Source organism: Sturnus vulgaris, chromosome 2 (genome assembly GCF_052056855.1).
Source record: "Sturnus vulgaris isolate bStuVul1 chromosome 2, bStuVul1.hap1, whole genome shotgun sequence".
Lineage (NCBI taxonomy): Eukaryota > Metazoa > Chordata > Aves > Passeriformes > Sturnidae > Sturnus > Sturnus vulgaris.
Window position 1 is genome coordinate 46316802 of NC_142244.1, and position 21667 is coordinate 46338468.

Here is a 21667-nt window from a genome sequence, read left to right on the forward strand (position 1 = left end):
TAAGAAAATGACTGCATTAAGGGTTTCAGCTTCAGCATTAGGGCCTACTACTTCAGAGGCAGACACTGTTAGGATCAAGTCCTGCCTCTGTTTTGCACTTCCTAGGCAAACATGTATCACTGCTAGGCTAACTCCTGGGTAATACATCTGCCAGTGCACGTATGAGTACACACACATAGCCGAGAATTGCCAAAAGGACAGTCATTTTTTAGGGTTTGTTTAGATTTCTCTTTCATATCTGCTAATTGGAAAGAAACTGCCAATCCCTGCAGCTTGTGTCACACATTTTAATGCCAAGTGCTGGAACAGCAGCGTGCATGCCACAGCAAGATCTCACCACATGGTGGGGAACAGCAGTCAGCAGTGGAGCAAGGGAGAACAGCAGACAGCTTGGGAGAACTGCAGCTGCACCTTCCTCTGATCCACTGCAGGCTGAGGCAGAGGCATTCCTACAGCATCCAAACTGAAACAGTTTTACTTGTTTATTAAAAATTCTACCCAAGTTCATTTTGGGCTCTGTAGAGAATACCTGAGTTGAAAACAATTTTTTTCAGAAGTGTCAGGCAGCTCTAAAAAGCACCCTTATTATACAGCATATTTTACATCCAGATGTTAATATTCTGAATTCCATTAGTTTCAGTGAAAACAATACCAGTGTTTTATGAGACCAACATTTAATCTGACAGAAAATCAGTGAGACTTTAAAACCAAGGACAGATAGCTGTTTGCTACGGCTCATAACTTTGCCTCGGTACAAAGCCCTAAAGCTCTGCTGTAAGAGGGACACTGAAGTCTGTGCAATTCACTGTGCAGCAGGAGAACATTGACAGCTCTCCACACTGTCACAAATAATTCAACCAAAACCACACTGACCTACCCACCTTGTTTAATGTATCTTATGTGTGGTCCCTCCACCTTAGATACCCATAGCCACAACTCACTTTCTAAAATTTCAAATATAATTTCCAGTGAAAAAATGGCTCAGAAACAAGATGGAGATAGTATTCATCTGACTGTGCTCATTCATGTCCTAATGATTTTCACTTAAGAAAGCTTTGGGCTTGGGTTTTTGTTTGATTTTTCAAAAAAACCTGCTTCCATTCTTCAGAGAAATCTACGACTCTGATCTCCTCAGATGTCCCAGTCAGAAGTACAAAACTATCAATTTAACAGATTGTCAGATACACAAACAAATAGGATCAGCTTTTCAGACCCTTTTCAGCAGACACTGTAATAGCTGTCAGACATTAATTCTGAGAGTAAAGCCATTGTTCTTTCTTCCTAAGGACAAATAAGAAACTCACCCTGGAAAGCAAGCCATATACTTAACCTTGATGATGACTAAGCTTAGCAAAAGGTACAGCCTATGATTTATTCTCTAGAAGTGTGATTAGAAGCTTATTTTTCTTCAGAAGCCTCCAGTCTGGGAAAAACTACAGAAATATAGTAATTCCTTATTTCTAAGATAAGGGAACACTGCTTGTGCCATACTTAAGACTCCATATATCACATGCACTAACATTACATCATAATGCATAATAACATTATATCGTATGTTCTAACAGCAGGAGCCATTTCCTGAAGCCTGTATGCACATTACAGGAAGTAATACAAGTTTGGATTAAAAAAATGCACTTAACTAGAAGACCAAACATGACTATTTGTTCCTATACTTCTTATAGTTAGCTTTCAAATCATGGCCTTGAACTCAAACACCATTATTCTCCATGAAACTAAGTTCCCATGTGCAGAAATCAGAATGAAGACTTCAGTTTTGATTCAAAGCATCTCTGGTCACAGAGGAAATACATTATGCAGGTGCTTAAATCCTGTCCCTACACCATTCCACAGTTAGATGCTACACTCTCATACTTTTTATTGCAGTTGTACTGGTTTGGCTGGGATGTAGCTCATTTGCTCCACAGTTGCCTGCACGGTGCTATGCTTTGAATTTGTGATGCAAACAGTGTAGGTAATACATGGATGTCTTACCTCTTTCTAAGCAGTACTTACACAGCATCAAGGTCTTTTTCTCATGTTTCCCTGCCAGCAAGCCAGCTTTTTTTTTTTTTTTTTTTTTTTTTGCATCACTTGTCTTCCTTTGTTCTGTTTGCTTTTTTTTTTTTTTAACTTACTAAACTGTCTTGATCTCAACCCATGAGAATTCTCACTTAGATCTTCCCATTCTCTCCTCTATCTCAGTGAGGGGAGTGAGCAAGCAACTGCATGGTGCTTAGTTACCTACCAGGGTCAAACCACTATATAAAATAAAGAGCTCAAAATTTGGGAGGGACAAATAAACTTACCTTGTCCTGGTTCATACTGATTTACAGTCAGTTGATCAGGTTTATGTTTGATATATCCCTGCTTTAAGCACTTCTCCAAGAATGTGTTGCAAATTTCAGGAAGACCTAGTTATAGAAATAGAACTGTAAACAAAACTGGACAGTTTTTCACAATAAATATAACTAAAATAATACATAGAAGTAGCTTCATATACATGCAAGTCCATCTATAATGATGATTACTCTCCATCTGTTGCTCCATCTGTGTAATACACACATCAGAATTGGGGGCCTAATCTTCAAGTCCAATATAGTTTTAAGATTTCAAAATTAGAAAAGCCACTCTTACAAGGCCTCTACTTTCAGAAGTATATTACTCCTTACAAATGCAAACTCTAGTATCTCTATATATAAATAAAACCACATCAAATCAGAGGCAAAGTTTTCACCAATTACAATAAAAAAGCTGCAGTCAAGAAGCAAAATTATTATGCAGAGTGTCAGTTGTGCAGAGAGCCCTCTAAAAAATTTATTCCCTGGCAATCTGTTACTGAATTAAGATTAAATATCACCAAAAATCTGCTGAAGTTAAGTTGGCCTTGAAACAAGAATGGAAGGTATAGTCCTCCACTAAAGCTTTGGTTTGCTTTTTGACCTGAGGACTTGATTGAAAAATTCTGCTGAAGGTAAGTAACACCAACAAATATGTTACTACTATCCTTTCCATGAATCTACTGATTTTTATTCATGTTTTCTCCCCAGAAGCGTTCATGCTTTTCTCACACATAAAATAGTCTGTGAGACTAGAAAACAATCCACATATCAATCCTCTTACAATAATATAACTTCACAGTTAGAATCCTAATATAACCAGAATCCTTTTGTTGTATGCTGCATCCACCCCAACACACATGCATCACCTTAAACACCTTCAAGTTTTAGAGGAATTTAACTCTCCTATTTTACTATTTTTAAATCTAAAGTCTATAAGATGACTCATTTGCTTTGCTCTGACTCACAGCTTTCAACTCCAAACATGAGGTATTGAAACGTTTATGAAATTGCTTTCAGAGCAAAGGAAATTTTATTTCAGTGTGCATGCAGCAAACTTCAAGCTGATTGAGATAAATATATACAGCAACATACGTCACATCCCCCAAATACATTAATGTGCAATTTGTAACACATAATTGTTCTATGGAACAAAAAGCTGAAAAGGAATGACAATTACAATCCCAAAAGCCTTATTTGACCAGACCTGAACAAAGGGCAGCAACCTCTAGCACCAAGTAACTGGACAACAAGTTTAAAGCGCTAACAATAATTTGTAATGAATCTCGAAATTCAAAAGCACTTTTGTGTGTACATAAGATACAGCAAAAGCTCTCCTTTAACCAGACTCTCACAGCTGTAACTCAGCTTAAAGGCTCTACATAATAGTTCAAACATTAGTGCAAAATAAGCATAATTTAATAGGGAAGTTCTCACCTCCAGGTAATGGTTTGTCTTTATCAACATTATTGTTATCATAGCGAAACTCATATCCAAAATGCTTTACTCTTCTATGCTTTAAAGTCTTCTGGGCTGTAAAAACACATAACTTTAAAGTAGGATTAGACTACATAAGACTACATGAAACATTGCAGGCAATTTACTATGTTTCCCTATTCCATCCTCCCTGTTAAACCTAAACATTCTTTAAGTAGCAGTTAAAACAGTTTATGTGACCCTCGTTGTTCATGCACACACTTGTGCTTATTACCTTTTGTAATTCACCAAGCATCACATTCACGGCTGTTTGGAGTCAGAGGGATGCTGTTTTTGTACATGCGAGAAGAATACAATTTTTTGAGCCATGCTTAATGCATCTTTTTCTTGCCCTGAACTCTGAATTTACATTGATGAATACCCTACAGGTACATCAAGATCCATAATTCTCATTAATCACCAAGTTATCCATTATCTAAGGTGAAGATAACCTTTTGCACAGGAACTCTGAAGTGATTTCCAGGAATTCATTTATTGAAGAACTTAACTCCACAAGCTCAAGTGAAAGCATGAAAGCATCCAGAATGTATGTATGCCTAACTAAGTAAAATTTTTTTACATAAAAGAAGACACAGCTCTTCAGACATCAAATTACAGTCTTGTGCTTGGCACAAGACACATAGAAAAGACTTTAATTGTCTCTGGATGCAGGTTTTTTATTCAAGCCAATCCATTCTACAATATCAATTCAGATTACTTGCCCCAAAGAGATGATCACTTGCAGTATAAGACCCAATTTCTAAAATGTTAAGAACAAACAAAGAATTATTTCTGACAATACATTTACCAAGATGTAGACTTCCTGTAACCTGAAACTGCAGAAAAAAAACAAGTACAGAAAAAGTACAAAAAGTACAGAATGTCTGGATTCCTATAGTTCTACCCACCATTCTGAGTATCTTCATCTCCTTTCCAGTCAATACTTTCCAACATCCTCCTTTCTTCTTCTGCAGAAATAATCTTTTCAATTACCATTAAACCTGGAGGCAAGCTTGTAGGAACAGCACTTTGCAAGGAAACTGAAGTATATGGAAAAAAGAGAATTTTGCCACTTTTTAAAGAAAATAAAACTTGTGTTCCCTATGGAGATATAATTGCTTCATATGAGAATATTGTACAGCTCCATAAATATTTATTGATTCAATGGAGCTCTCATTGTGGTCTTATTTGGAGAATGAATGATCCCCTTTTGACAAAACAGGGTAAGGCCTGAGCTTTGCATCTTTCAAGTACTGTCTAAAAATTTTACTGCATAAGACAAATAAGACTTTACACTATTCAATCACAAATTGTGGTCTTCCTGTAAAAATAAAGGCGAACAGAATTTCTCAATCACTTCAAGGTTCTACCTTAATTTCATTTTAACTTTTTAGAATTTTAGTGATTTACCATTTCAGCAGATTGCTTCCATAGAGAGTACTCTGTAATTAAATATGTACAAATGAGGAGTACAGAACAATATCAAGATGAACATAAAACATCAATGATGTTGGGACATTCAGTTTGCTATCCTAAGAGCTCAAAAAAGCTATTTGCTAGCAGAATGGACAGAATGACACCAAGAACCCTTTTTCCTAGACACTATGAAAGCTCACAGAAAGAGCAACAGTTCTTGTAGTAAATAGCTGATAATCAGCCAAGAAAAAATACTGGGGAGGAGAAAAAAAAAAAAAAGACAGAAATTTCATTGTGTATATTTTTCTTTCTGGAGCTGAGACAGAGATTGCAAGACTAGTGTCTCACAAGAAACCCAATGAACTGTCCAAAGATACTCCAGGTTCCTTAATCACAAAACCTTTACGTGCAGTACTGAATGATCAAGAAATTACTCAAATTCTTATTTTTATCTTTTTATCCCTTTTGCTTCCAAGTAATAGAGTCGAAATTAGAGTATCCCAAATCTCAGATTCTAGCTTTCATTCCCTGCACCTACACTAGTATGTTTTTACCTGTATTTACAACCCAGGAAGTAAAAGCAAAGGGGAGCAGTATGCAGGAAGCTGGATATATGAGAGCAGAAAAACTGTACCTTTTTCCACAAAATTAATATATAGAACAATGTTTTGGCTACAGTCTTCCAGTGTAACTTCCTTCCCATTAAGGGCATTAAAGGCTTTCTTGGCTTCTTCTGTTGTCCTATATTTCACAAATGAATATGGTTTATTTGGTGGCATTAAGAGTGTTTCCATTGCTCCATATTCTTCTAGTATCCTGAGCAGTTGCTGTCTACTCATCCCATTACCAAGACCAGCATTGGCAATAACCAGGCTCTAATTAAAAAAGAATTAAAAAACAAAACAAAAAAGAATTAGTGATTATTGTTGGCTCATTTAGAATGAATATTTTACCAAGAGAACAGCACTATAAAGAAAAATTAAACCCATGAGAACTCTTTTATGTATTCTGCACAAGGTATTTACATTTCTGTGAGCTTGTTATACAAGGCTAATGCAACCTTTGCTTGCCCAACACATAGTCTGGCTGAAAGCCTTGCAGCCTCTATGAGAAACACCTCCTCAGTTAATGCACACTTGGAAGTGGCATGTGTGTGTGTCAAGTGTACCACGAGCAAACACTGGCACTGGCACACAATTTTGGAGGTTTCTGAAACAGCTGGGAGAAGTGGAAAAGTGTTCCATTATTTCAAATGACAGCATTTAATTGCTCTAAAACAAAAAAAAATAAACAAACCAAAAACAACAACAAAAAAAAAATGAGGTTTAGAACTGAAGAGGAGGATCATTAAAAAAAAAAAATTATACACTGAGCACTGCTGTGATTATGCCTATTGTGAAGGCTCTGTTAACATCTGTTCTAAGCTCTGCATCAGGCTGTCCACTACAGATCATATTTTTCAAAGTTTACCTCATTATTAATTACTGCTATTTTCTAGAATGTTATTGATGGAGAGAACCATGTGTGTGAAGGACACGCAGAGGTTCAAACCACTCCTTTCACTTAATCTACAAAGACCCCACTACACAATGCCCAGGACATGCAGCAACTGATGATGTAATTTAGAGATAGTCAGACTCTTGTACAAAGAGTGGAAGTATTTTCTATATTCCTGACATAAGTTTATCACTAGCACTATGATTTTGTTTCATATATCACTTATTCAAATGTTCTGTCTCCAACAAAGACCTTGCTGGACCCCAGGATTACTCTTTGGAGAGATTAGATGGATAATTTGGTACCTGGGAGAGTTTCAAGGGGAACAAGTCCCAAATTACAAACCCACTTCAAAGCAACACTAGAAAGAGACAGTCTTTGTTCTAAGGAGTTTACAATATAAACAAGACTGACGAGTCATTAACATCTGTCCATGTGGTGTGAAATCTGAGCAAAAATTAAACCAAATTTTATTACAAAAATGTATAAAGATCTAACTGATGTTTCCATATCTGAATAGGAAGAATTTGGAGGATCAGGATGAACAAGCATAAGGTAAATGATACTGCTCTACAGTGCTTCAAACCATTTGTATTTCTTCATAAATGAGAGAGGCAAATTAGAAATTCTAACTTCCCTTTCTGTCTGCAAGTTCTCATCACTTTTTGCTGTATCATTATCTGTGAGGTCATTCTCTGATCTGCTGTAACTCTACTGTGGCAGAACACTACAAATCAAAAACCTAAGTAGCTTTCTGCTAGGTCTCTTTTCTGCAAGGAGAAAAAAAGCTGTCCACATTTAAACAGCTGAAAGTCAGCCAACCAGTTCAATTCCCACAGAACCACAGCCTTAATTTGTTTAGAGGAAAAAAAAAATGGAAAAGTTTTCCAAGATAGGCATGTTTTTAATGGGAAGCTTAAATGAGACAAATTACACTTGACAGAGAACTATGAAGGATAGAAGGGTACAAAAGTTAAAAGCATGAAGGGGGGGGGGGGAAACCACAGAGAAGAAAAATTTATCTACTCCAGTAGCATTTCCAATGCTTCATCCTCCTCCTCAACCCAAGTAACTACTGTTTCAGGTTGAAAGAAAAAAACCTTATCCAAAGGCCAAAGTCTCTCCATAGATACTGAACTGATGAATTACAGTTCTGCTTTGAAATTGAAGAAGCACAGAAAACCCTCAATCTTGGGAAATGCATCTTTAAGAACTGCATTTTACACAAGATATGTGAGAAGAGAACACAGATAAGCAGCATTTTAACACTACCATAAAAATCACAACTACCAGTCACCTGTGTGGCATAGGAGATGCACTTTATGCCCTCATGTCTCATGAGTGTATGCTGAGCTCTGACCTGCTTCCTCAACACCTTCTTCTTCATTTTCTGGACTTTCAAATGATCTTCACTGGTTTTAGCTTCCATACTGCTGTTCTGAAAAGCAAAAATAACAGATAGTGAGTGTCCTGCTTGAAAAGGGTCTCCCCCAAACATAAAGCTTTAAAAGATGGCGGTGATGTTTGATTTCATTTTCCCATTTTTGTCTTCCTCTTCACTCCTTTATTCACATTCACAGTATCACTACATTCATTTGTGGGTTTTAACCTGTCTGCCATTCCTGTTTCCATACAGTAATTTCAGCTAATTTCCTTCTCTCTTACAGTCTCTCCAGAGCAGAACAGGAGAAAAAAATTGTGTGGAACTGCCATGAGATTTGTAGTGTCTCAGCTTCTCAGTTATTCTCCAAATGCCTGAGTTGGTGATGAAATGTTTGGCTCCTTTTACCTAACTGCAACCAAGTGTGACATTTGGCCAAACTTGCCTTTCTTTAGTGTAGAAAAATGTGCATAATACTTAGATATACTAGAGCAAGCAATTGCTCCACACATCATTTACCACATCTCCCAAACTTAATGCAAATCAAATTCCTGTTGTGAGAAGGAACAGAAAAGTGTGTACATACATATTTCTGTATTAACTACTGAATTTCATGGCAACACAGCATTTACCAACCAGTGAGTACTTAAAGGGCACTGGCATTCTCTAGGTTTTGCTTCATTTTTTGCCACTTTTGGTCTAACACTATATTGAGATCATACAGTAACTTCCCACATTTCTCTGAGCCTACATTCTTTTCCTTTCTTTTTTCTACTTCTTTCAAATCCAGGGGAGGAGTCCAGATCTCACGTAAGATTATGACAAAGCTCCCAGACATTGATGCAGCTTGACTTTGACTTTATCTCTCCCTATAATATAACCCTTTACCTGTATTTTAGAGGTATCTTCTCTTCTTTGCCAAAAATCCTCCTAACAGTACAGCTAGACAATCCAACTGCAGGTGTCAGTGCTATTTCATTCCTTTATCATTATCAACCTGACAACAATCCTTCCATCTCCTCTTCCTGTCAAAAAATGGTTTTGTTTCAGTTACTTTTAAGGAAAAAACCAAAACAAAATTAGGTCAATCACTCCTATATGTAATTATTTAGCTCTGTCAACTGCCCCAACAGTCATTCATCCACTTGCATGCCTTCTGGCTTGCATGACTGCAGAGCTGCTTCCCAATAGCTGAACTGCAGACACAATCATGATAATATGACAATGTACCATAAGAAAATGGTAAAGGTAAAAAAACCCTTATAGCAGTATTTGCTGCCACTTTGTGTTGAACGACTTAGCAAAAATTTTGCTTTAAACAAGCACTGATATGCTAGTTATAAAATATTGAAGTGTGGCACAGGAGCTATAAGTATGTATTCTCTGTGATTGCTGCAGTGGTACCATCATCAACCTGCACAACTTTTAACTGCACTGCACAAGAAAAATCTTTAAAGAGAATCAGAGTGACAAAAGCACTCTGTGGAAATAAAAGATTCTAATCCTCCAAAACGGAGCAGGAAAATATGCTGCCAAATACAACCCAGTCTTTTTCCCTTCCTTTCCACTTACTAGTTCATCCTCCTACCATTCCTCTTCCATTCTCAAACACAATTTTACAGTAGCCTTAAATGAATTCAAGTACTTGGCAACAACAATTTCAAGCAAACATAGCAAGTTACTGGCCTGGTGGGCATCAGCAATTCTCTCCTGATATGGTTTCAGGTGCCTGCTATCAAGTTTGACTTGGCACATGTGAGGCCCTAACAGTTTGAACCCTGACTTCCTGGCATTATTCAGGTTTTTACACATCTGACTAAATAAAGGTCACATTTATATCTGAGCCTGACCAAAAAAAACCCACAAAACCACAAAAAAACACTTAAAAAAATTACTCAGCACCAAAATCCATCCTACCACCATTAGACTCTTGACATTTCCTAGGATCTCTTAGAGACAATTCAAGTGCAACCATGCTCACATGCAATGGAGGTAAAATGCATGAGACAAAAGTCTCACAAGTAACAAAACTGAAACAGGGCAGAATAAGAAGACTACTAAAATAATTATTTCACATGACTTCAGAAATTAAGTGTACAGGCTGAAAAGATCAATGGGTTATAGAATCAATCTTGATCTCTGCAAAATGAGTTTTATTACAGATTTGTTAGGAACGGTCTGTCATTTCCCTTTAAAGCAACAGTGCTCATTAAGGGCTTTTTGCCTGTTTTATAGTCTGATTTTTCCCCTTCCCTTCCTCAAACTCTCGGTACCTTCTAAAATAATCATTTTCCCTTCCTGATGGCACACTTGCAAACTGGCCACAGCTCATTCTTTGAAAACAACATTCTTCCTTCTGAAGACAAATAGCTCAAAACAGTTCAAAATAAGATTCTTCACTTAATCAACAAAAAGTGTTAAACACACAGAGAGCAATGGTCTTCTTAATCTTCATTAGTTAAATAATGATAAAAAAAAACTCAAACGTGCTTAAAGAAAAAAAGTACAGTGAGAGACACACACACACACAAAATAAAACTAAAAAACCAACACCCAAAAGTGCAAGATAATTAGAAGTCAAGGTGACTGAGAGGTGAAAAATAAAAGTCTCATGAAAAGAAACAACAAAGTTTTTGTAAATAAATTCTCCTAAGTGCATCTAATGGGTTATCCTTACCAAGATTCAGCTGATTTGCAAGCTCCTTCAGCAAGCCTACTATGACCAAGCTGTGCAATTATAAAATTTTATAGAATCACAAAATCATTTAGGTTAAAAAAGACGGGTAAGGTTGAGTTAAACTCTTAATTCAGAACTTTCAAGTCCACCACTAAACCCTATATCCCTAAGCATCACCATCTACACAATTGGTCCAAAAGGCTCAGTCTGTCCCACTTTATTTGCCACACACAGGTGAACAAAGGCTCACATCTTTACAGCCTATACATGTGCAGGTTCCTCTGCAGAGGGTGCTGTGCAGTCCCAAAGTACTTCACAGGAAAACGACACATCTTTGACTTGGTGAGTTTACAGAAAGAGAGCAAAAATATAAGGCAGGTTAGTATTTTGGAGCCAAGCAAACTGGATTCAGATGGAAAAGCATGGAGGCCACGCATATCACCCATACCAATCAGATCACTGTCACGCAGCCTGCAGAACACAGGACTTCAAACTGAAAGGGTCACGCCTCTCCCATAACATCTACACCTCTACATACTGGAAAACTTCATCTGTCCTCTGAGGAAAGCAGTTCTGAGTTTAATCAGGCCTTTAGTCAGGTCATCACAAACGCCCACATTCTCCAGGCAAAAGCAAAGGAGTCATGTCACAGTATTTGTCAAACTAGCACAGAAATTGAAGCTGAAAGGCTACTTTTTATCCTTTCATAACCCCCGAACTAAACAACTGAACAAGGGTCAGCTGAGGTGTGATTCAGCTGTCTAAAAAGCACGTAACACTGGCAGAGATGATCTATCCTACAACACTCAGCCTTTCACCTGATGCTCAAGAAGCTGAAGACCTTCCTGATGTGCTGTGTCATGCTTGCCAGCATCACTCTGGTACCTCCAGCTCCTGAATGCATCTTAAACAGTACTACCTGCACAACTGGGACAGCAGAATATTCCCTTGGTCTTTGAACTGAGTCTAAACTCTCTGTCTTGTCTGTTGCATCACTACCAGTGGCTCAATTCGGCAAGCACAGAAACAATATCTACCCTGATTTCTGAATAAAGGAATCACACTCAACTGTACAGAAGTAGGAAACTTCATTTGCTAGGATCTCCTTTAGAAAGGCCAATAGGACTACAGAAGAAAAAGGGTTAATCCACTATTGCGTTCACTACTGTTACCACCTAGTTTTACAAGTATTTTTTAAAAGTAGCTCCTGAAAATACACACTGAAAACTGTTTCCCCTTGCAATACGAGCTAAGGTTATAGCACGTCACAAAACTGGCCTGAAGTTACTGCAAATGTTCGTGTAAAGCTTTAATGCAACGCACAAAGCTTATTTGCTGTAGAAGCTGCTGCTGAAAACGAAAATACCTGGTGGCCGGGCGGAGCTGAGCGGCGGCTGTCGGCAGAGGGAGCGCCACGATCAGAGATAAGCTGCGCTCTTTCTTACTCAGTTTTAGCTTGGTTTTGTGCCGCAGACACGCTACAACAAACCTATAAGGACACAGTATTCACACAGACATCTGGGGGAAAAAAAAAAAACATTCAGGAGGCCCGAAGGTGAGATTTAAGAGCTCCAGCATTGGCCAAACGCACCTGAAGGCACCAGCACGTCCCTGTAGCTATCCCGTCCCATCCCACCTCTGCTAGGGACAGCCAGCACCAAACTCCCGACACACCGCAAACCCCACCGGGCTCTGGGCACTCACCCGCTGCAAACAGCGAGGATAGTAGGAACAACCACAGGGGTGCGTCTTAAATCACAGAATGTTAAGCGCTTGAATAGACCTTAAAGATCAACCAGTCCCAAACCCGTGCCATGGACAGGGACGCGTCCTACTAGACCAGGTTTCTCTAAGCCTTGAACACTGCCAGGATTGGGGCACCCACAACCTCCCTGGGCAACGTGTTCCAGGGCCTCACCCCCCCACCACCACAGTGTCCCTTCTGCTGTGCCCTGAGTGCACACGGGGGAGGCTGTAAACGCTGCGAGGCAGACATAGGGACTGACTTGGCCTTCTCGCCCTTACACCACCTCGTCCTGACAGCGACAGAGATAGAGCCGGAGCCGCGGCCAGGCCGCCGCGGGCTCTGCTCGCCGCACAGGGCGTCACGGCGGGGACGGGAACCAGCGGCAGAAGCCGCCTGCGCTCCCACCGCCCTCGCAGCTCCCCGTGCCCAGCCAGAGTCGGGCGAGGCCCGGGCGCTGCAGCCCCGGCGCGGCGGGCGCGTTACCTGCAGGAAGCGGCCATGTCGGGGCGGGCACCCGGCACCGGCACCGCCCCCGCCGCGCCGTCATGGCACCGCCCCGCTGCCCGCGGAGCCGCGGGAGCACTCCAGCTGTGGGCGGGAGTGTAACGAGTTCAAAGGCTTGCAGCGTCATTACGGGGGAAGCCAAGGAAACCAAGCTTTGAGATTCAACAAGACTAAGTGCCGAGTCGTGCTCTTGGGTCACAGGAAGCCCAGGCAGCGCCACAGGCTGGGGGCAGTGGCTGGGAAGAACCTGGGGGTGCTGGCAAACAGCAGCTGAACATGATGCAGGGTGTGCCCAGGTGGCCAAGAAGGCCAATGGCATCCTGGCCTGGCTCAGCAATGGTGTGGCCAGCAGGAGCAGGGCAGTGACCGTCCCCCTGTACTGGGCACTGCTGAGGCCACAGCTCCAATCCTGTGTTCAGTTCTGGGCCCCTCCCTGCAAGAAAGACATGGAGGGGCTGGATCGTGTCCAGAGAAGGGAACGGAGCCGGGGAAGGGTCTGGAGCACAAGTGCTGTGAGGAGCAGCTGAGGGAGCTGGGGGTGTTTGGTCTGGAGAAAAGGAGGCTCAGGGGAGACCTCATCACTCTAGAGCTGCCTGAAAGGAGGGGGTAGCCTGGTGGGGAGTGGCCTCTTCTCCCAGGTAACAAGTGACAGGACAAGAGGACATAGTCTTAAGTTGCAGAAGGTTCAGGTTGGACATTAGGAGGCATTTCTTCATGGAAAGGGCGATTAGACCTTGGAATAGACTGCCCAAGGAGGTCGTAGAGTCACTGTCCCTGGAGATGTTTAGGGAAAGACTGGATGTGGCACTTCATGCCATGGCCTATTTGACAAGGTGGTGTTGGGTCAGAGTTTGAATTGATGATCTCTGAAGGTCTTTTCCAACCTAACTGGCTTTCTGATTCTCTGGCAGCAGCCAGTTCTGTGTGCCAAGATTTCCCAATGACCAGGCCAGGGTTCTCCTGCAGCACGCGGCTATGTCCTGGGGAGAGGGATGTCCATGCCAGCTGGATCCAGGGCAGTCAGTATGGCAAGGGGAAGGGGCTGAGCAGCCCCCTGCAACCACCTTCCATGGACACACACTTGCTGTCACTGTGCCACCTTCTGTTCCTGCTCACTCCGTGCTTCCCAGCTCCACCTGCCTGTAGGCCTTCCCCATGCCACCTTTTCTCCAAGTAAAGCCAGCATTTTGCCATCCTCCTCTCCATCCACAGAGTCTCCCTCTGAGTCCTCACAAACAAGTGCAATGCTTTAATCCTATGTGCAGTGGGACACCATCCCTCAGCCCCACACCTGCCTCCATTCCTACATTGGAGCCTCCTCCAGCACACGGGATCCAAAACCAGATGGGAGAGGCCACACCCACACTGCAAATTAAAGACAGCTTCCATCAGGCCAGGACGGATTAAAGACAACATCAGGGCTTCCTACAGGCTCAGGTGCTCACCAGAAGAAACCATCCCCTGGACAAGCCACCATCACAGCCAGCACTGATCATGTTACCTTTGGCCCACCGCAGCACTAGGGACAGAGGAAGATAAAATCATGCCAGTCCAGACAAAAGGCCATGTGAAAAACGAGCCTCTGTTTGTATGTAAATACTCTGCTTCACCACTCTTGACCTGGCCAGCACCCCCCCAAGGCTGTGGAGTGAACCCACACTAGTGAGAGGCCTGCTTCATTGAAAGGACCCATCTCCACACCTCACTGACTCCCTGTGGAAAAAGTGGTCCCTTAAATCAGAGGTACAGTGTGGTAACCTTTGCTTCGTTTTTATCTTTCACAGGCTAATCAAGCTTCATACTATGCACCTAGACATAACCTTTCTCCCTTCTTTATGCAAAATGCTGAAATTTGGGATTGCCTTCTTTTTATTTACCTTACAAATATTCTACTTCTTACTATATCTTATTACCTAAAGCCTAATGCTTTTTTTCTCTCTCTCTATTTAAGTACCAAGCTGATTTTTATTTTTCCTCCCTCAGCCTCCTGTGGGTATGTAATCTTTTTCAGCATCAATGATGTATGGAATTCCCAGGCAGGTGGTATGTAAGGTGACTGATGAGCCTATAAACCTGTAGAGTGAAGCGAGCTCCTCAAGTTTTTCCCAGATGCACACTCTGGAGGAATCTACCCATGGCTGTGCTTACCCAGAAGAAAACAACAAAAAATCCAACCAACTAAGAAACAGCAACAGAAAAATCCTTTCTCTTTCCCTTGGAATGTATACCATGTATACCATGCCATATGCCAGGGACACAGCTGTTCCATGTACAGAAGGTACAAGTGCACTAAGCATGTGAGGCTGACAGGGCATATCCACCAGCCTGTAATATTTGGGAGGTAGGAAGTACTTGGTCAGAAGGGTGATTCCACTTCTTTTCCTTCCCCACAGTCTGTGCTATTAAGTCACCCTCTGTCCTTGACTCGCACAGTGGATATCAAAGTGTTGTGATAGCACGTATCTTCTGCCTAAGATTTCTTAAAGGATGAATATTTTCTACCTACCTAGTAAGAGTATAGCATAGACCTTGTTAACTTTTGTGAATAGTAAGCCTTAGCATCATCTGCTCTTCTTGTGAGCCAGAATAAATGGGGAAAGAACAACCAGGCCACATCAACAGCTACTGTCTCTAATAAAATATTCTCTGAGGCTCTCAGCCCTGGAAACCACCCAACCCTGAAAGCTGCTGCAAGGGTGATCCTAAATGATACCAGTTTGTAATTCATCACCAATTTGTTCTGACAAGTGGAAAATACCTGCCCAAAGGTTGTTTCTCTTTAGTGTCCACATTCCAGATTCTGTGCACCCTCCAGTCTATGTGCATGTCCATGTGTGTTCTCTGGGGGAGAGCAAACTCACTGTGAGGTGGGGTTTTTTTTAAGTATCTCTGTATGATTAGCATTGGTGAAGAATTTTTCATGTACATTGCAATAACATTTCCTCCCATAATGCATCAAGGTTTTTCTTCTACAAACAACATTCTCACATAGGAAATTTCCACCCTTTAAAAGGAAAACAGTTAAAGGCTGGTTAGGGGGTTAATACAAGCTTATTTCAAACCAGAACTCTTATACCCTTCATGATTTACACCCAGAAGCACTGTGCATTCTCCTCCCATGCTAGATGAGTACCAGCTCCTCCTACAGATACCACAGTGCTTATTGACAAGTAAAAATACATCTCCATTAAAAACATTATCACTGACTAACCCATAAAAGGGTTCACAGAAGTGGGGATTCAAATACATTTACCTTTGATGTTAATATAATCTCTGATTTAAAGTGCTTTAGCAGAAAATTCATAATTTCTTTTTAAAAATCCCTATTTTATAATTTTAATATTTTGGTTTTAAATGTCAGAAAATAATCTAGTTTGATATTAAGTCTTAATAGTTTTATTAAGAAAAAAAAGGTTTATATCAGAAAATCTTGGCTCTGGCTCTATTTTTTTTAATTGATAATGAGGAAAGATGTCTTCTAAAGCAGACTATCATACTCCCATTTAGTCACAGGTGACTACTGACTTTTCTCAGGAACAAATTACATTATTTGCTATGCTGTTAGCTATTTTACCTTGGCCACATTCCCAGGGAGAATCAAGGCATTTGTCAGTCCCTGGGAATCAACTTTGTAGGATAACAAGTACACACTTCTATTTCCTTCAACAAACAAGAGGTTACTGGTCTGTAGGTGGAAAGACAATCTTACTCCCTTTTATAGCAAAGCAAGCCAAACCGTGCTTTAGCCTAATGTGATCACACTGCATTTCCATTAATTTCAAACCCAATTAAAAGGGAATTGCAAGAAGATAGGATTTGCTATATCAAATCTCCTGGTATAAGAAACTGCAGTTTAAGAATCGTGACAAATAGGATATATTTCAGGATAGCAGTTTGTTACAGAAATAAGAAAAAACCTCTTAGCACAAAATCCAGCTCAAAATCACCCATGACTACTCCTGTAGAGAAGTACTGTAATAAAGGATGAGACACAAGATGAATTGTTTTAGGATAGCATTCATGTAATAGTTCAGCACTTGGACAAATACATGTTGACCTACATTCAAAATGTGCAACTGCTGCTGCTTGTGATAATAAAACTCTTCATAACAAACCTCTGCAATGCCAAGGGCTTATATTTTTTCAGGAAGAAGGCAAAGCTGGCTCTGTGCTGCATGTCATTTTTATTCTGCATTTGTGCTGTGCAAGGCTAGATTTCATATTTCTTTCTAAAAAACAGTCAGAAAAAAACAACTTTTAGAAGTTTGTTAGCAATTGCATAAGACTGAAAGAGACATGAGAAGTCTGGGTTACAATCAGTGGCATTTTCAAATGCTTGTGATCAAAATGCTTGTATTCTCAAGAGACTTAAAATGTCAAGTAGTATCAGTATGCTTTCTGATTTCTAAGCTTTAGCCTACATTCTGTTCATAGCTCCAAACTTCTTCAAGCTTTTTTCTACAAACATAAGATTTTAGAGTACTTTTTTCTCCTTTCCTTTAATAAAAAGCTGCAATTTTCCTCAGATCTCAAGACTCAGTATACTGGAACTTTAATACACTAAATAGCATAAATCTCACAGTAAAACTGTAATATTTGGCAACACTATGTTTCTGGCATAAATACATGATTATTGGCAGGTTCACTTCCACTGTTACCAGGTGTGATCCTCTTGTGGAGCAAGCTTCCTTGGCATGATGACACAGCTTTTTCTGAGCAGGGAGACTCCAGTTCTCTATGGGACAGCTACAGATCTTGTCATCTGCAGAACCAAACCAGGGAATGTTTCGGATTGGACAGGGGTTAGGTAAACTGAGCACTTCTGCTATGCCATGAGATTGCACTAATGAAGTTCAACACTGTTTATTAGAGGCAGGGAAGACCAGCTTTAACTTCTGTTGTCAGACACACTGCAAAAGCATGCCTACACTGCTGGGTGACCATTAATAATGCACTTGAACTGGGAGCACAATCTGTGAGCCCCAATTAACAGAAAAGCTTTAATCCTTTTCTGGTGAATCTTCTGGAAACTCCTGTGAACTTTCAGGCATAAGATAGAAATTACTGCAAGTGTGATGTGCATGCTACAAGTCTGAAGAGATTTCATTATATGTACTGCCAGTGCAAAGAATCAGCTCTTGAGAGGTTCCTGCAACATGTGGACACAGATGTCAAAAAACAGATAATTTCCTGATTTCATTAAGGAAGACTCCAAGAGATGTAAATTCCGTAGACACAACTACTGGACATGAAGTTAATTCAAAAATTCCAAGTGAAGCTCCTGCCAACTTTTTCCACTCAAATAAAGCCTCTCAGTGAATGGTCCTCAGCCTTCAAAGTCCCTCATGCATCAATACTAAGTGAACCATACATTGCATGAAATTGTTTTGTTCTCAGTTTTAATTTTCTCTTGGCATGAACAATCTTGCCAACTTAGGGCTTTAAATCTTTCCAATGCCATGCAAGCTTTAAAGGAAAGATGGTAATTCTCTGCTGGACAGGAATTGTTGCTTTCACTGTCGCTCTGACTTTTTCTCAGCAGTTCAGGCAAAGTTTAGGTGAGATTTTCACCAGTCTAGTACACTTTCTGGGGTGTCAGAAAAGTAATATGGAGTACTGAAAGAACCATACAAAATATTGATTTTCTTCTAAATTACTAAACCCATGAATACATAGTGTTGTTTATCCTTGAAGGGAATGTTGTTTGAAAGAGTTTCACAAAATATTTGTTTTCTCTGACACAAAGACTGAAAATTGTCATCCCTTCAAACTCTGCATGTACTTTACATTCTCTTCTGGCTCTTTATGCCTGTTTCACATTAAACAAATAGGAAATAAATTTTTTTTTAAGTACTGTTTGAACTATATTATACTATTCTGGCCATACAGTCAAAATCTTACAATAACCTGGGAAAACTCAGTTCTGTCACAAACAATTAGGATGTGGTAGGCATTCTAGAAGCAATGCGACCTTGCACAGGGATCCTCCCTGATATCGACTCTAGGCAGGCAGTCTGTTTTCCTGCAGATCCTTGGAAACCATCGTTTCTCACAGTTATAACTTCAGGGCATAAATGTATCATAAGGACAATCATGGAATATCAGGCTCTGATTCTGTCTATTTGAGAAAGCAACACATTTTTAAGGATGCAGTGCTTGAAGTTCAGACGCAATCTGTGAAGTTAATTTTTAAAGACATAGTGCTGTTTATATAAGAGAACTAAATGTTACATTTCCGTTGTAAGTGAAATCCTTGATGCCCCCAATGACTGGAGAGAATATTGCAATGTACTCCTTGGACTGGGACTCCATGCTTTCATCTCCTTTCAGGCATCATCTCAGGAGAACTCATTAGCTGTTACTCATGAAACACTTTTGCTTTCTTTATAAGAAGAATAGCTGTTCAACCATAAGTTAAAATTTTCAAAACAAAAACATGGTCAGATGCTTGGGTCCCCCCATTTGCTGCTCTTGTAATCTAGTTTTCATTACTTTTCTGGATCTATGGGCACACTTGACATATCTGGAAAACAGGAATTGTAAGCTTTTATACTGAATATGCAAAAGAAAAAAAAATGCATCCAAACTTAGTGATTTTTTTTTTTAACAAACACCACTTGTATGTGAGTCAGTTTGCTGATCTGTATGACATTTACATAAATATTTACCCAAATCACCAAGGGTTGTGAATCTTCATGAATCATTGTTGGTGAAACACTTTGTAATCTTTGCATGAAGTGTAGCACGTCCATTCAGAGTACGAATCTAATTAATGGCAGAAAATGAATGAAAATAATGGATTTTTTAAAATATCACCTTTTTTTTATTTCCTTGTTCAAAATTAATTAAAATTTCTCTCCTATAAATCTTGCTTTTTCACAAAGACATAGTATGGTTGTTACACATCTTGGTGATGATTAGTTTCAGCATATTCAAGTTTGTTCATTTTTATTAAGAGAAAAAAGCAGGCATTGCTAGTATATAGTATTTGAAATTCATGACTACGCCACTTTATTTTACTCTTTCTATGTAGAAATATCCACAAGAATGATTTAAATTAAAATATTATAACGTTAAATGCTCTTCACTTATATGTAGATGAAGTCTTTTCTGGCAAAATTCTTTGCTTCAAGAAATGGGTAAACTAAATAAACTAAAACTGAGCATACTGGCTGCTTCACTTATCTGTCATCTCGCTAAAGGCTCTATGAGTAAGCCTGACACACTTCATCTCTCATGTTATCATCATCTACATGCTTCTGTTAGTGTCTCCCATGTTAAATTTTATGGCATCTTCAGTCAAAGAAATACAAGTGAGGCAAGGTGTGGGACTGGAAATGAACAAAATAGCTAGGAGATTGGTTTAAAAAATTATGCTGAAGCTTGCATGCACACAGCCCTAGTTGCTATAATATCAGTGTGTGAGAGCCATATAATTCACCATCGCAGGACAGTCTGTATTTGATGCTTGCCCTAAGCCAGGCACCAAGAATTGCCAGCTGACAAGAATCCCCTCAAAAGGGGCAAGTGTGGAAATTTGAGAACAACCTGACAAGCTCGTCATTTATGGAGACAGAATAGCCGATCTCATGCTGAGTGAAAACTAGAGGGATCTGAACTACAGATTTTGGAAACTGAGGTAAGGAAGTTCCTTATGTAAATAGGGAGGGTTTTCCTATTTCTTTCTTATTATTTCCTACTACAACTTTTAAGATTATTCCAGCAGTACTAGGATTGTTAGGTAAAATACCTTCTTTCTCTTGTCGATTTTAAGTCAAAGAATACCAGTGTAGTTAAGTATTTCTGCCACCTCTGTATTGTCACAAAATGAAAAATGTTACTTGTTAAAAAGGAAACAAAATAATACTATAAAACCAATAACTATTGCACCTTATGGTGCATTTAATAATGCTTGGGTGGCACGTTGTCTGAGAAAAGTGCTGGGTGGTGTCAAAATAGTCAGATTCTTCACAAGGACACAGCACGTCCTTGTTATCAATTTTGTCTTTATCAGTAATTTCTGTAACAGCAAGAGCTTCTATCCAAAATAATAAGAGACTTGAGCATTTGATTTTTTACCAATATCTGAGTGAGGTATGTTGCTATCTGTTTTTTCTGCTGCTTCTGTCACCTTCTTTCCAATGCTAAATTAATCATGCAGGTGACCTTGCTGGTTTTTATTAAGCACAGCAGGCTGTATGAGCTATTGCTGGAGAAGTGTGACATTGCTCAACTAGTGGGGTCCTACATCTATTTTTTTCTAATATGATTTCACTGCCACTTCTAAGTACAAGCTGTATTTCTGCTGTCATGCACAGTTTCTTTCATTTGCCATCAATTAAAAATAATTCTGCTGTTAAAAGGAAAGTTCAGCATAATAAAATATTCCATAACTGCTTATAAACAAAAGAGCTTTTTATAAAATCCTGGGTTGCTTCAATTTTCCACAAAAGAATGATGCTGAGCATGGGAATCATAGTAACCTGGGTAGCTTCCATACCAACATATTGAGTGAATGGGTACATCAAACTGAAATTTGAGAACAAGGGTCTCAAAAAAATTCAGGCAAATCTGAAATGGCACTGCATGACTACAGTACAGCTATGTACCAATGCATTATTCCAGAGAATGGG

At 39.8% G+C, this 21667-nt stretch overlaps 1 protein-coding gene across 4 annotated transcripts in view; it reads right to left on the bottom strand.

Moving 5' to 3' along the window:
• ALKBH8 (alkB homolog 8, tRNA methyltransferase) overlaps nucleotides 1-13062 on the bottom strand; it is a 44195-nt gene extending 31133 nt beyond the window's left edge. Inside the window, exons 1-8 of one of the 4 annotated variants that reach the window (XM_088159430.1) lie at nucleotides 13014-13062; nucleotides 12150-12301; nucleotides 8995-9131; nucleotides 8086-8163; nucleotides 5863-6103; nucleotides 4721-4852; nucleotides 3774-3869; nucleotides 2307-2411 (exon numbers count right to left, since the gene is read on the bottom strand). In XM_088159430.1, coding sequence (XP_088015556.1) covers nucleotides 2307-2411; nucleotides 3774-3869; nucleotides 4721-4852; nucleotides 5863-6103; nucleotides 8086-8154 — 643 coding nt within the window. In that variant the 5' untranslated portion in view covers nucleotides 8155-8163; nucleotides 8995-9131; nucleotides 12150-12301; nucleotides 13014-13062. Of the gene's footprint in view, nucleotides 1-2306; nucleotides 2412-3773; nucleotides 3870-4720; nucleotides 4853-5862; nucleotides 6104-8022; nucleotides 8164-8994; nucleotides 9132-12149; nucleotides 12302-13013 lie in introns of all 4 variants that reach the window. The other 3 variants (XM_088159428.1, XM_088159429.1, XM_088159427.1) reach the window with 3 other exon arrangements.
• Nucleotides 13063-21667: the final 8605 nt, after the last annotated feature.